The sequence below is a fragment of the Podarcis muralis genome, chromosome 9, assembly GCF_964188315.1.
Source record: "Podarcis muralis chromosome 9, rPodMur119.hap1.1, whole genome shotgun sequence".
Taxonomy (NCBI): domain Eukaryota; kingdom Metazoa; phylum Chordata; class Lepidosauria; order Squamata; family Lacertidae; genus Podarcis; species Podarcis muralis.
In genome coordinates this window covers 28,272,388-28,286,596 of record NC_135663.1, presented here as the reverse complement: position 1 = coordinate 28,286,596, position 14,209 = coordinate 28,272,388, and the positions used below count along the sequence as shown (strand labels likewise).

The 14,209-nt window shown below is 42.2% G+C and overlaps 2 protein-coding genes across 4 annotated transcripts in view; one reads left to right on the top strand and one right to left on the bottom strand.

The window, feature by feature from the left end:
- The window catches only part of SYNPO2 (synaptopodin 2), a 92,921-nt gene extending 89,898 nt beyond the window's left edge, over nucleotides 1-3,023 (bottom strand). Inside the window, exon 1 of the mRNA XM_028743288.2 lies at nucleotides 2,725-3,023. Within this exon, the coding sequence (XP_028599121.2) occupies nucleotides 2,725-2,829 (105 nt within the window). The 5' untranslated portion in view covers nucleotides 2,830-3,023. The remainder of the gene's footprint in view (nucleotides 1-2,724) is intronic.
- An 8,952-nt stretch (nucleotides 3,024-11,975) lies between these two features.
- The window catches only part of SEC24D (SEC24 homolog D, COPII component), a 59,458-nt gene continuing 57,224 nt past the window's right edge, over nucleotides 11,976-14,209 (top strand). The window contains exon 1 of one of the 3 annotated variants that reach the window (XM_028743003.2): nucleotides 11,976-12,168. The gene's annotated coding sequence lies outside the window, so the exon portion shown is untranslated. Of the gene's footprint in view, nucleotides 12,192-12,279; nucleotides 12,366-14,209 lie in introns of those variants that run through there. The other 2 variants (XM_028743005.2, XM_028743004.2) reach the window with 2 other exon arrangements.

Sequence of the window (14,209 nt, the reverse complement as noted above, 5' to 3'; positions counted from 1 at the left end):
AAGAGGTCCGAGTCCAAAGCCTTAACCACCATAATACACTGGCTCACATTGGGTCACATTAGCAAGAAGCACCTCCCTACTCCCTTCTTCCAGTGAGGAGCCTCTGCTAGAACTCAGTGCCTTCAGATCAGCAGCCATTTTGGACTAGAGTGGATGAACCTATCAATTTTCACTTCTCTCTTTTTTTTCATTTTCCCAATCTTAAATTTTTAAAAAATCTTATTTAAATTCTTCAGCATTTTAGTGTGGATTTCTCCTAGTAAATACACTTGTATGCGGTTTTTAACAAATATGCACAGTTTTTCAAGCAATTTTCCATAATGCTTTGCATTTCTGCAATGTTATTTTCACTAATCTGTGCATTTTTGTACATTTTCTTTGCTGGAGATTGCCAAATTGGGGAAATCGTAACTTTCGAGGGATGGTTGTGTTTCAGTTAGTTCGCTTAGTGTTTCGGAAAGTGCAGATTTGCTAAACTCACCTGTGAATGTGAAATGCATCTTATTTCTCCATCAACACTAGTTTGAGCCCAATCCAAAATTGAATGCACCTTGAAGACTAAGACTTTATTATGGTCTAAGCTTTAGTGTGCTATAGTTTATTTCACTCAACTGTTCATTCCAAGTACAATTGCTGAGTAGCCTCCCATTCATTTCAGAGTGTTTTCTCCAAATATACTTTGAAACACTTTCACGCAATAGGTACATGATCCTATGGAATTCACTACCACAATTTGTGGTCATCTAAGACATTAGCTTAGATTACTATTAAAATATTTTATTTTTTAGGATTTGGTGTACATATGAAGAATCGTCCTTGAAAAGACTATTAGGTGTGCTTACTAAGAAACACGTCCATGTAAAGAAGCAGTATTGCCTCCGAAATCCAGAAAGCAAAGGGAAAGAACAGAGAGTGGCTACCTTGTGAGTTCCCACAAGGCTGCTATCAGAAAATAAATGCTGGTCTAAATGGATAATGGTTTGATCCAGAATGGCAATTGTTACATCCCTAGTGATAGGAATAATAGAACACAAAATTACCAGTTATGCTTGCATTGGATAAAATTGAATGTATGCAACTGCCTACCTCATAATGAAGTCCCAAGGATGCAATATCTTTGTTTCTTATCCCTCAGATCTGATTATCCCGTTGCATAGATTCTTGTTTCACTTTTAGACTGTGGTCCCCCACCACAATCTATTTTAGTTAAATAGTTTCTATTGCTTTCTATCACTAAAGTTTCACTAGGTGGCAGGATTCTGCTATCTCTTGCAAAGCAGCAGCTACATTCAAGACATGGGAAGCTTTTCTCTCTCAAAAAGAAATCTACTAGTATGTTGCCAGAATGTTTAATAATCAAATATCAGGATACATGCATATATTTGTACATATGTACTGCCTAGAATCACTGTTTAAGAAAAAAGCTAGTGTCTTTTTTCATATGGAATGAGGCAATGTTCCTTTACAAACAGAGGATAACTTTTAAAACATATTTGTAATCTTATACTTCCAAGTTATTTTGCTTAACTATTTGAAAAAACAAACTGGCCTAACAGGGCTGAACAAAGTTGACTTGAGCATCGCATCCATTTTAAACAGGCATCATATTCTTAGTTACCTGTTTTGAAGAACTAGAAGACAATGCAAGGTCCTCATTCTCTTTTCCTTTCTTATTGAAACATGATCTTATGCAAGTTTACTCAGAAGTAAATTTGATTGAATTAAATAATGCTTGATCCTAAGTGAAGTAATGCAATATATTTGTCTCACTGAATTCACTCAACTTGCTCCAAAATTAGTTTAGATAGCATTGTCATTTCCTTCTAAGTAAATATGCATAGAATAGGGCTGCCTCAGCCTACCTATTTCTTCAAGTTAAGATGTTCTGATTTATAGTAAGTAATCCAAAATTAAACCTAAAACTTACTCTCTCAAGCATTATGGACACAGAAGTGTCGTATTCAATGGTAAACACAAGTTGCTCCCCAAACACAATAAAATGGCATCCTAATTAATTCTCAGATTCTTTTTTTTAAAGAGTTCTAAAACATGATCCCCCCCCCCATACAAAACTCCTGAAAATGCAGAAGATTTCATAGTAACTTCTCACATGATCCATAATGCAGATCACAAATCTCCTACAAATTATAAAATATACATCAGGACATAAGCAGCATCTCATAAAAGCAATTCAAGCTGGTGTGAGGCTGATAAATATTAAGCAACAGTTTCATCAACATGCTTTCCAAGATTCCTCAAAACGGTAAGCACATTTTCTCTCTCGCAGCCATACATTTGTTCCTTTGCCAAGAAGACTGGAAGGAAAGTGTCACAAATCTCTCATCAAAGGAGGGCTTGCTAGTTGAAGTCCCAAAGTCCTAACTGTACAGAGTTCTTTCAACACCATCCAGCAAGTTCAACAGGAGCTAAAAGCAATCAGCATCTCATAGGACTTGAGTATTTTTGTGCAAGGCAGGGGAAAACCTTTGCACTTTGATCGACATAAGAAACTTTCAAAAATATTAGCTTTTTCAAATTAAACTCAACTGCTTAAGAATACACTTGAGAATTCCATTAACCCAAACCTAAATCTGGAGCCGGAATATAACCTTCATCAGGATTTCTCAACTAGACATACTAACCCTTCTTCCACGGAAACAAAACATCCTGCAGATAACTTTCCTTTTCACAAAACATTGATAAAGACATTCTGTACCATCCTACCTTGGCAATCTGCAAAGGCTGCTTTTCTTCCTTGCCACCTTGAAGTCTAAAGCCCCAGGGTGCTCCTCCAGTCATGGTGATGCAGATATAATCCCCAGTGCCCATGTTTTTTTTCCTTGGGGAGGTTAGGCAGCATTCATTTGCAGAAGTAATTTGAGTGGGGGGGGGGGGAGAGAGAGAGAGAAATCCTAGATGCTGTGGATGTTCACTGAACTTGAAGCTTGCTTTCCCGTTTGGTGTTAGAAAGGGAGAGAGAGACAGAGGCGCAAGCTCGCTCCTGCTGACACTGCCTGCACACTGCACTCTGTAGCATAGTCATTGACTGAGAGCGAGGGAGTTTTCCCGGATCGAGGGAACAGCCCCCTCTTTCGTCAGTTGGCTCTGCTCAGCCCACCTTCATGGCAAAGCAAAATGATGTCGAGGAAACACAAACGAAAGGGACTATTTGACCATGAGGCAGAAAAGGCTATATTTAAACCCAAGAGCATTTGCCCATGACAACTAAAGCAAAACAGCAGAGACGAGGACTTGTAAATCTCCCCCAGACAGAGAGTTTACTTTTGTAAATGTTACCAGGCTTGTTAAGTTACAATCGCAGCATGTTTTGTATTCTCCTAATCCAAACAAAGTGTGTATATATATTGGGAAGAGATGGGTTCACCCCCACCGCCCTCTTCTCTTATATACACTTTATTGAAATGTCCCACTGAGAATGGAGTAGCAACAATGCTATTCACATTCATGGGATTATTGCAATGATTAAGCAGCAGTCTTGTCTTCCGAAGGTTTTAGCACACGTGGCCTTCTCTCTCCATTGAAGACTTTACAGGATTTCTAACCAGAAAACATCCAAGGTTGACATAATGTCTTTTCTCCTACCGAAGAAGGGTACCAAATGCATTTTGCTCCATGATGAATGCACTCCAAACAGGCAGGTCTTAAACACTGGGTTTGCTTGGCATGTGACATCAGGGTTTCAGAAGAGGTGGTTATGAACCAATTGGAAGGGGATCGCACAGTGGAAGGGAGGGGCGGGAAATCCCACAGACAAAGGTGTCATGCTAATATGTAACCTTGGTGGGTGTTCAGAGGGATCTAAGGGCAAGACGAGCACAGACAGGGAAAGTGTCGGCTCAGTCAGTATCATGCACTGAATGATAAGCCATGGTGACCCACATAAATCCTCAGAGCCCAGACATAAAAATATCTCAAATGCATTATTTCAAAATTCTCATGTCTTGAAGGCAATTGTAAAATGTAAACACCTATGCTTTTGTGTAAGTGTATCAGACTCAGGGGATACCTAGGACTGTGACAGAAACTGGGCCTACAAAGGGATGTAGTGAAATGGCATTTACAGGAACAGGATTTGATGGATGACTATCTGACCATGTATAGTGGTACCTCTAGTTACGAACTTAATTCGTTCCGGAGGTCCATTCTTAACCTGAAACTGTTCTTAACTAGAGACATGCTTTCGCTAATGGAGCCTCTTGCTGCTGCTGCGCCACCGGCACATGATTTCCGTTCTCATCCTGGGGCAAAGTTCTCAACTCGAGGTAACTCTTCCAGGTTAGCGGAGTTTGTAACCTAAAGCATTTGTAACCTGATGCATTTGTAACTCGAGGTACCACTGTATTGGACTGTTATCAAAGTGGTCCTTTAGCAAAAAAGAGTTGCTGATGCGAGTAGGAAGAAAGGGAGATTGGACTGCAAGGAGTCTTAATTTAAAAAAAATAATGCATTGTGCATCTGTGTCTAATCTTGCCCCTTTTTAACATGTATTAATTGCTGTGTGTGTTTTCTCTTTTCGTAAATCTACTAAATAATAAAATAAATTAAAATCAGGGTTAAGGGGTTTTCTCAGGACAGTGTAGAGCATGTGTGCTGTGTCTCATTTGTGGCACTCACCCTCCTCCTGATAGGAAATGCTCCGGTGGTCGGGGGTGGGGGATGCAACAAAACAATGATGGGCCAAAGAGGTTTAGTTGGGGAGAGTGAGAAAAATCCTGAGGAATGTTGGAGGGTATGACAATGTCTGAATAGGGCTTACGTTTGTGAGAGAAGGAGTGCTATGGCTGCTTCTGGGTTTCCTTGTGCACTGGGGCCCTATATGGCTGCTTAAGCATTGCTTTTCTGATAAACTGCTCCTTACTACTGATAAATTGTTCCTTAATTGTCCTGTTATTAACCAGTTCCTGCCAGGAGAAGTGTGTGTTAATTACTGATTTCTTTTCACTTTTTCTTTTATATTTTTTGTGGGAAAGTACTATTTTACTATAAAAATAAGGCAAAGCAAGGAAATTTTACAGTCTTAATAATAATAATTTATTATTTGTACCCCACCCATCTGACTGGGTTTCCCCAGCCACTCTGGGCAGCTGACACAATATATTAAAACATAGTAAAACATTAAACCTGAAAAAGCTTCCCTATACAGGGCTGCCTTCAGATGAATCCTAAAGGTTATATAATCACTCAAATGCTTGACATCTGATGGGAGGGCGTTCCACAGGATGGGCGCCACTACTATTAACACATAACGTGTTAGTAGCTAATGTAAAATAGAATCAATGTGAAATTGTGCTGTTTTACTATAAAGATAAGAAAAAAAGTGAAAGTGAAATGAAACCAGTAGTTTAACACTGTGAGGAACAAGAAAATGGGAACCTTAAGGGGAAATTCAGCAGTTACCGGTACTTATTAGTAATGCTAGGTGTGCTGGAGGAGGCAATAAGAAAAAGAGAATGCTATGCCTTCCAGAAAGGAAACTTCTAATTAAATGCACAGAAGCACTTTAAAGCATCAACACAAATTCACCGTTTTACATTGGACAGGCTTGTGCCTACAATTGCATAATTTTTGGTGGGGAGGGTGGCAGCTACAAACTATATCTTGGGACTGGGGGAATAAGAGGGCAACACAGACAATTCTAGAATAGACTAGCAATGACATTGCCTTTCATCCAGACTAAGTTAACTGATTTTAATTCCGATTAAAATCAATGGGTAAAATTGGTCATGACTAAAATCTCATTTATTTCAAAAGGGAACTATGTAATTAATTCATTCTGGATCCAAACCATTGTCTGGTTAGTATAAAAAGAAAAAGTGAGTTTTAAAAGATGGCAATTTCAGGCGAAACAGCACTCTCCCATTTCTTTTCCAAATTACTAAAGCCATGCCTAGTGACCCCAACAGAGGGATTTCTGAGGTTCAGCATGAAGATTGGTGTATCACACCCATGCACTTCATCAAAATGTGAGGCCATTTGTCACATAAGTACACAACTTGCAGAGAAATATTCATTCTAAGAATGTGAGTCCCACAAGAGGGGTTTAAAAAGTAGTTCTCATAGCCTTATTATCTGTACGAATTACTTCTTATTGAGCATCCATAATTCCAGTTACCATAAACGACTATCTAAATTTCTTATTTATTGGTATATCTTGCTTTAAATGCTATCTTTATCTCTTTCCACATTCTTTGCCGGATTCTTTTGGGATTTATGCGTTACTGTACATAAATCGGAAAATGCTTCGTTGCAAAAGCATCAACAGCTGTCTTACTGTAAAAGCTAAAACAGAGATCAAAATGTATGTTAAACAAATTACTGAGGAAATACAGTATTTCAGTGACTTGTGCAGTAGAAAAGAGGCTCTTCTACCAGTTAAGAAACACAGTTTAAGATTCTCAAGAAACAAAATTCTGCTGCTTTTTACCTTTTATACCACGATGGGAAACTTTTTTCAGTCTGAAGGCCTCATTCCCCAATGAGCAACTTTCCAGGAGGTACATGCTAGTTGTGAGAAGGGCCAGAAGCAAAAAGTGGGGAGACTAATGGATGTAGATCTTACCTTTGTACACAGTGTTATATTCCAGCAGCCAGCCATGCACAAGTCTAGAGATTTTTATGCACCCAAACAAGAGGCATTACCTTTTCACAGTTCAAGGACACATTCCAGCCAGGTGGAAGCACCTGAGGACATGCAGCAAGGCCACTGGGAGAACCAACAGGGCCAAACAAAGAAGGTTGGAGGTCCATATTTGAACCCCAAGTCTGAAGTTCCCTACTCTCGGCTAGATAATCCTCTGGGTGTCTTCTAATTCTATGATTCAATGTGTTGTAATCATCCATCCTGTGAGGGACTGTTTCAACGACTGTTTCAACTATCTAGAGTTTAAAGTCATAAACTGACTTTTCAAAGATAAACTGAATTGCTTTTAAAAACACACGCATCACAAAATCTCTTTAAAATTTATAATGTGTGATGCTTTTTGTTTTGATTATGATTCAGGCCCTTTACCCACACACTTGAGCTTGTTTTCCGAATCTTGTCATGTGCTCTGAGAAACTGAAGTTTGAGGCAAGTGTCTGCAATTAATTTTGGCTGCAATCTTGGCCTGCAATTTAGGCTTATGAGATCTGAGCAGGGATCTTTGCTGAATGAGACACCAGAAAGCTGGTTAACTCATTGCAGGAGTGGATTTCTGGTCGATATATTAAAGAAGAATTGGCCTCTTTTGAGACTCTCTCAAGGCACACACTCCTTGGCTAACTAGTCAGAGCAGGAGGGGTGGGAGCTATAGCAAAACAGTGCTGCCCCTCACAGTGAACAGAAAGGCTGCTTGGAAACTGCAGCTGATCCATTCCTACCTGGCATGCAAAGACCCCAGAGGCTGCCACTCCTTGTCCTGGAGTCCCATTATAGTCTGGTAACAGTTTCTGATTGTGCAAAAGCAGAGGTCAATACACACACAAACACAGTGTGTGTGTGTGTGTGTGTGTGTGTGTGTGTGGCTGCCATGTGAAGGAGGATGCATCACCACTGTGAGCAAGCAAACAGGAGATAGAGAAGCAGGTAAAGCCCCCCAGGCCAAATCTGCTGTCCCTTCCAGAGTGCTGCTTGGTAGCTTTGGCCCTGGGCTGGGAGAAGTCAGGGGGTTTTTTGGTGGGGGGCAGGGAGTCATAAGTGGCAGAAGGTCTTGTGACTGCTTCTTGCCAGCTTTTTCTCTGCTTAGTGTTGCATATTTGTCTCTCACATACACTTTATTTGGTGGCACACTGTAAAAAGGTGGTTCTGCCACTGTTCATTCCCCACCACCATGGAAGTGCATCTGACACCTTCATTGTAGAGTTTTTTTTTCATAAGTTGTGGAATTCCCTCCCCATCTAGCTTTTAAATTATACCGCTTTCAGCAAATGTTGAAGACTCCCTTCTTTACCCTGGCCTTTGAAACCCGTGATGTGTGTTTTGAGGACTTCCCCTATTTTTGTGATTGTAATCTGTTTCAACTGTTTTTAATTCTTAATTTGAAATGGTTATAGGCCACCCTGGGACCTGCTGGTGGAAGGCAAGTAATAAATGTAAATAATAATAATAATAATAATAATAATAATAATAATAATAGGTTGAAGATATGCCTCTTTCCATTTTTAAGGAAATCAGCCCTGAATGCTCACTGGAAGGACAGATCGTGAAGCTGAGGCTCCAATACTTTGGCCACCTCGTGGGAAGAGAACACTCCCTGGAAAAGACCCTGATGTTGGGAAAGATTGAGGGCACAAGGAGAAGGGGACGGCAGAGGACGAGATGGTTGGACAGTGTTCTCGAAGCTACCAGCATGAGTTTGACCAAACTGCGGGAGACAGTGGAAGACAGGAGTGCCTGGCGTGCTCTGGTCCATGGGGTCATGAAGAATCGGACTCGACTAAATGACTAAACAACAACAATGCCTCTTTACCCTGACCTGGGATAGCTCAGTTGGTGGAGCAGGACGCTCTTAATCTCAGGGGCCTGGGTTTGAGTCCCACATTGGGCATTACAGGGGGTTGGACTAGATGACCCTTGTGGTCTCTTCCAACTCTACAGTTCTATGATATTCTCTCTCTCTCTCTCTCTCTCTCTCTCTCTCTCTGTGTGTGTGTGTGTGTGTGTCTGTTTTAAACTGGTTCTTCTGAAATTTAGCTCAGTTGCAGCATTAAGGGGCAGTCTTGCCCACATACCTGCATTTCAGATCACGTGTGACTTTACCTCCTAAATCTGTGGATATTGTGGAGTATAAAACATAACCACAAAAATGTTCTTAAAATGAACTGCTTATATCAAAGAACAGGCCTCTGAACCTCGGTACGCATCTTTCCTTCCCTCACTAAACTCTCCCCCACTTCCCCCCCTAATTCAGCTTCACATGTGGAACACCTGTGGAACACACCTTTAATCCTTAGAGCAATTACTTAAATAGCTTGCATTCCTCTTCTGTGTTGTCAATTGGGAATAACTGTGGGATAAAACCTTAACAGATGTGGTATTATCAGCAGACCATGTCACTTTTCTTTTATGTTATCTCCCGTAAACTAGCATATCGACTTGACAGTTGTGCTTAGCTACCAAAGAAGAAAAGAAGAAAATATGTAATCCGGAATATCCAGAAGAGAATTTAAAACATTCTGTCTGTACAGATAGAAAGCTTTCCAAAGCAGACTATGAACCTGTTGGAAATCGGTGTCTATTACATCACTGTTTACATGGCATAATTTTGTAATGGTTTTGCAAAGCAAGCGTTCAGCTTAACCTTCAAGGATCTTCAACATTTTTGTTAAATAACTTAATTACTGTGATTATAAATTTATATCATCAGATATATACCACGATGGAAAAATTGTTTCCAGCTGCACACTCCCTGCGTTTGGAAACCTTATAATGGCTGTGGGAACCTTTGGTCCTCCAGATGTTGATGGACTACAATTCCCATCAAGCCTGGCCAGGCTTACTAGGGCTGATGGGAGCTGTAGTTCAGCAACATCTGGAAGGTGAAAGGTTCCCCGTAAGAAGATTCAGTAGGAGAGGGACTGTGAGTTACAGCATGACTTCAGCAGCTGCCTGAATGTCAAAGTGAAAGGGGTAGTGATACTTTGTGGAAGCTGAGGCCTAGATACAGTATTTAATCAGAATAACTTGATTCTTGTCCAATTTGTAGCAAGCAAAGCAGCAGTAACAGAAACATCAAGGACCTAGGTAAAAATATTTAAACTCAATTGTTTTGCTACTGCCTGGAGGCGTAATGTTGCTATGTTTATAGTACTGAAAAGTTGTGGGGTGGGGATTGTTCGCTGTTACATTTGTTATATACTGTATTGCTGTTGTTATGAAATTACTCCTGTAATTGTTGATTTTGCGTGTTCTAATTGTTTGCTGCTTTGACAACAAGTTGTCTGTGGAAAAGCAACGTGCAAATAATTGGGGGACGGTGAGGATGGTGATAATATATACTGCTACAATCAGAGAGAGAGAAATCCAAACATGATATCAGACAGAATGAAGGGGATATAGGGAGATCTCCACCTGAGCTGAAGTTCCCCATCCTGGCTCAGCCACAGAGACACCAGTGTAAATCCTCCATCTCAGCCAAAAATGGCTGAACTAAGGCCGGGGTAAGTCCGGACAAAGTGTTTGCTTTGTTTTTTTGTAAACAGTTTATAGGTTCTATTTACAATCAAGTAGTATGCAAAGTTTAAGTAAAATAACTATGGATTTAACATGTCATGGCTACTCTAGCCCTAAGATTGGGGTAGTAGGTCTTTATTCTCCTGCCAGCTGCCAGGCAAACCAACTCAATTTGGCTTACGTTTTTTTTTAGCACTCCACCTATGATTAATTTCCACCTTTGTTAATATTGTCTACTTCCCCTTTAGCTCTTTCTCGCCTATCAAAGAACCTGTATATTTTACTTCAGGATGCAGTCACACCTGGTTAACAGTCAGTATTTCCAGAGATGAGCAATCAGCAATTGCATATTTATTTATTTAGCCAGTGGAGGAAAGGGGATGCTTGACAGGATAGCCCAGGCTTCACGTGCCTGCTGCCCTCCAGATGTTTTGAACTACAACTCCCATCAGCCCCATGATGGGAGGCTAACAAGCAGGATTTGAGGGGAAAGTGCTCTCCCTCCTGTGGTTCCCAGCACCTGGTATTCAGAAGCATTGTTTCCTCCAACTGTGGCTGGCAGAGCATAGCCATCATGGCAAGCGGCCATCCATAGCTCTCTCCTCCATGAATTTCTCTGCCATCACTGCCTCCTGTGGGAACAAGTTCCATAGTTCAAGCTATGTGCTGTATGTAAAAAAAGTACTTCCTCTTTCTGCGTTCTGAATCCTCCAAGAATTCACCTTCATTGAATGCCCACAAGTACTAGCATTAGAGAGTGATCCCTATCCACTTTCTCCATGCATAATTTTATAAACTTCTGTCGTGCCACCTCTTCTCTGAACACTGCAGACTTTCTCTATAGGTGGATTGGCAAATGCATGCAAAACAAGCACTGTTAAAAGTCACAACAGCAGACATTAGTGACAACAGTAATCTTTGAGAAGCCATGAGCTTCTCTCCTATTTTTGGCTGGGGCAACCCAGCCACATGGGTGGGGAATATTATTATTATTGTTGTTGTTGTTTTGTTGTTGTTGTTGTTTTGTTGTTGTTGTTGTTGTTGTTGTTGTTGTTGTTGTTGTTATTTGCATGTGGGTAGCCTTGTTGGTCTGTCGTGGTTGAAACAAAACATAAAAAATTCCTTCCAGTAGCACCTTAGAGACCAACTACGGTAAGTTTGTAATTGGTATGAGCTTTTGTGTGCATGCATAATTCTTCGGAAGTATGTATCTGAAGAAGTGAGCATGCGCACGAAAACTCATACCAATACCTGTAACAAACTTCGTTGGTCTCTAAGGTGCTACTGGAATGATTTTTTGTTGTTGTTTCAATAATAATAGCTGCTGCTGTGCTACCCTTCAGGCATGTATTGCCCCTCAAGGAAAGTCTTCTAATAAAGCTTACTGTGACAATAGTCTGCTCTGCCTCTCCTTTTTTTTTGGTAAATGTTTTGTGCCACGGGGGAAGCGGTAACTCTGTACTGTTATGTTATGGATGTTTGTATGTGATGCCAATAAAAGGTTTGATGATGATGATGAATGAAGCTTATGCGATCCTTCCATTCCGTCCCCGCTTCCTTAAGAACCCCGATCCTCCCCTTTGGCAGCTCTGCCTCCCCCCCCCCCCCCCCCCGTTCATCAATTCTTCCTTCCTCTTTGGGAGCAACGACTGGAAGAGCGCGCCGGGGCAAAAGGCTTCGCCAGAGGCACCGCGCATGCTCGACTCTTCTCCCACTTTCGCCAATGATGCGCCGCTTCTCTGACGCGGCGGCGGCGCGCGCTCTCCTCCGGGCCAGCTGGGGCCTCGCCGCGCGCTCCCGCGAGCACTGTTAGACGTGGCAGTTCACTGAGCGCTCCCGGGCGGGGAGAGCGAGCGAGCGGGAGAGGCGGGAGCCTGGAGCCGGCTGCCACGCTCTCCCTCCCTCTGACAAGCGCCTGCTGGACCCGCTTGGAACGGCGCGACCCGCGGAGCCTCCGCGCGCGAGAAGGGCCGACGGGAGCGCGGGAGACTGGCCAGGTGAGGGGGCCACCTGTGCCCAGGTGGGTAGGGGGGGGGAGAAGAGGCGAGCGTCCTGCGAGGGAGGGGGGCGCATCCTGGATGTTTTGCTCAGTGAGTGGAGCTCCTGTCCTCCAGGGAGCAGGAGGGAGGGGAGCATCCCAAAAGAAGGAGCAACACAACGGCTGGAAGGATCCCAGGATGAGCCGGCGAATTTTGTAGGTTTGGCATAGGGGGCCTATGGGGGGGGAGAGGGGTGTCCCAGCACGAGAGGGGACTGGGGAGAGTTTATCCTTCTCCCACAGCAAGTTGGGGGTGGTCGCCAGACGCAGGATCTGAGCAGCACCAAGGAGGCACCTCCAGTCTTCTAGGGACTGGCAGTAGTCGATGTAAATTGCAGGAGTGTTCAGCTCTCCTTTGAGATTCGGGAAGGTTTTGGTTTAGGCATTTGCTGTATCGTTACAGACAGTTTTACCGTAAATGTGCTTAACTTTTTTTTTTTTTTTTTAGAAAGTTGCCTCCATTAGTGCTTAAAAAATACACACACCAACACCTGTCTAACTAGCACCTAATATTGCAAGGCTTCCGTGGTTTTTCTAGAGTTGATTGTATAGGCGTTGAATTTTGACAGAATGCAAAATTAGGTGGGCGCAGGATTTTCTGTGTGTGATGAGTCAAAAGTGTGATGTTGGCACCTTGGCGTATTGGGAGAGTGTTCTTGCCATGCACACCAGGGTTGGGCAAATCAGCCTAATCACCATAAAAGTTGCATGCTTCTTCCCTTCCTTTTGATACTCTTGGGTTGCCCAGTGACACTCTTTATGATGGGTTGTGTAGTCTTTTTGTAAGCATCTTAAATACTGGGGGCGCTGGAAAGAGATTGCACAACTGCTTCACCTTCACCATGCGCCAATCATTGTAGAATACAACACAACCACAAAACATCTCACTTGTTGATCATGGGGAACTGATGTTAATTTCAGAAACTGCCACTGCCCCCAACAATCTCCTTTTGATTTACTTCTAGTATAGCCTTTGGATTATTTCTTCTGGCATAAAAAGAAGAGGAGAATCATAGAGTTGGAAGGGACCACAAGGGTCATCTAGTCCAACCCCAGGCAATGCAAGAATCTTTTGCTCAACATGGGACTTGAACCCACAACCCTGAGATAAAGAGTCTCATGTTCTACCTACGGAGCTATCCCAAACAGTTGTAGCATTTATTATTATTATTCCTTATTACGTTTATTTACCACCTTAATTTTTTCAAGGATGTCAAGGTGGTGCATATGGTTCACCTCCTTTCCATTTCATCGTCACAACAACCCTGTGAGGTAGGCTAGACTAAGAGATGGTGACTGGCCCAAGGTCGCCCAGTGAGCTTCATGGCCAAGTGGTTTGTTGATTTAACCTGATTTAATCATTTTTGTTGATTTTTAGATCTTCCTTCCTCCTTGCTCACCATTCCAGCCTATACGACATGTGTGGTATGCTTATGAATGAAGGCTCTTCCTAGTGTTTTTGTGGGAAATCATGACATGGGTCAGATGTCACTGCTAAACCAAAGGTCTGTCACCTGGGCCATGCCTTGGACTCACAAAGCCCCACTCTATCCTTCACTTCCTGGTTTGCAATACTTATAGTTTGCTGTGATGTCTAAATCAGCCAAAGTAGTTACTGCAAGCTATAGTTTACCACAATACCAGAATTGCCACAAAACCATGGCTTGAACTGGGTTTCTAAAACAGTTTTGTGATCATCTGTTTTTGGCAGCAACCATATTTTGCTTGATTTGGATGTGGAAGAAAACGAGGAGTAGGGGAGGGAACTGGGGTGCACAAGGAGAGGAAGATGGAAGTATCCAGGCTCTATGTATGAGCCAGATCACAAGGTGATTTAGCTGTGATATCTAAACCTGGCCTAAGTGTGACTAGTTCTTTCTATGGTTTGCAGTCAATCACCTCTTTCAGCATGACTTTGGGAAGTCTACCTGAGTCCAATCATACGACTGCACTGGTAGGACTAGAATCCCTAATAACTTTAGACATATCCTGGAGGTAGA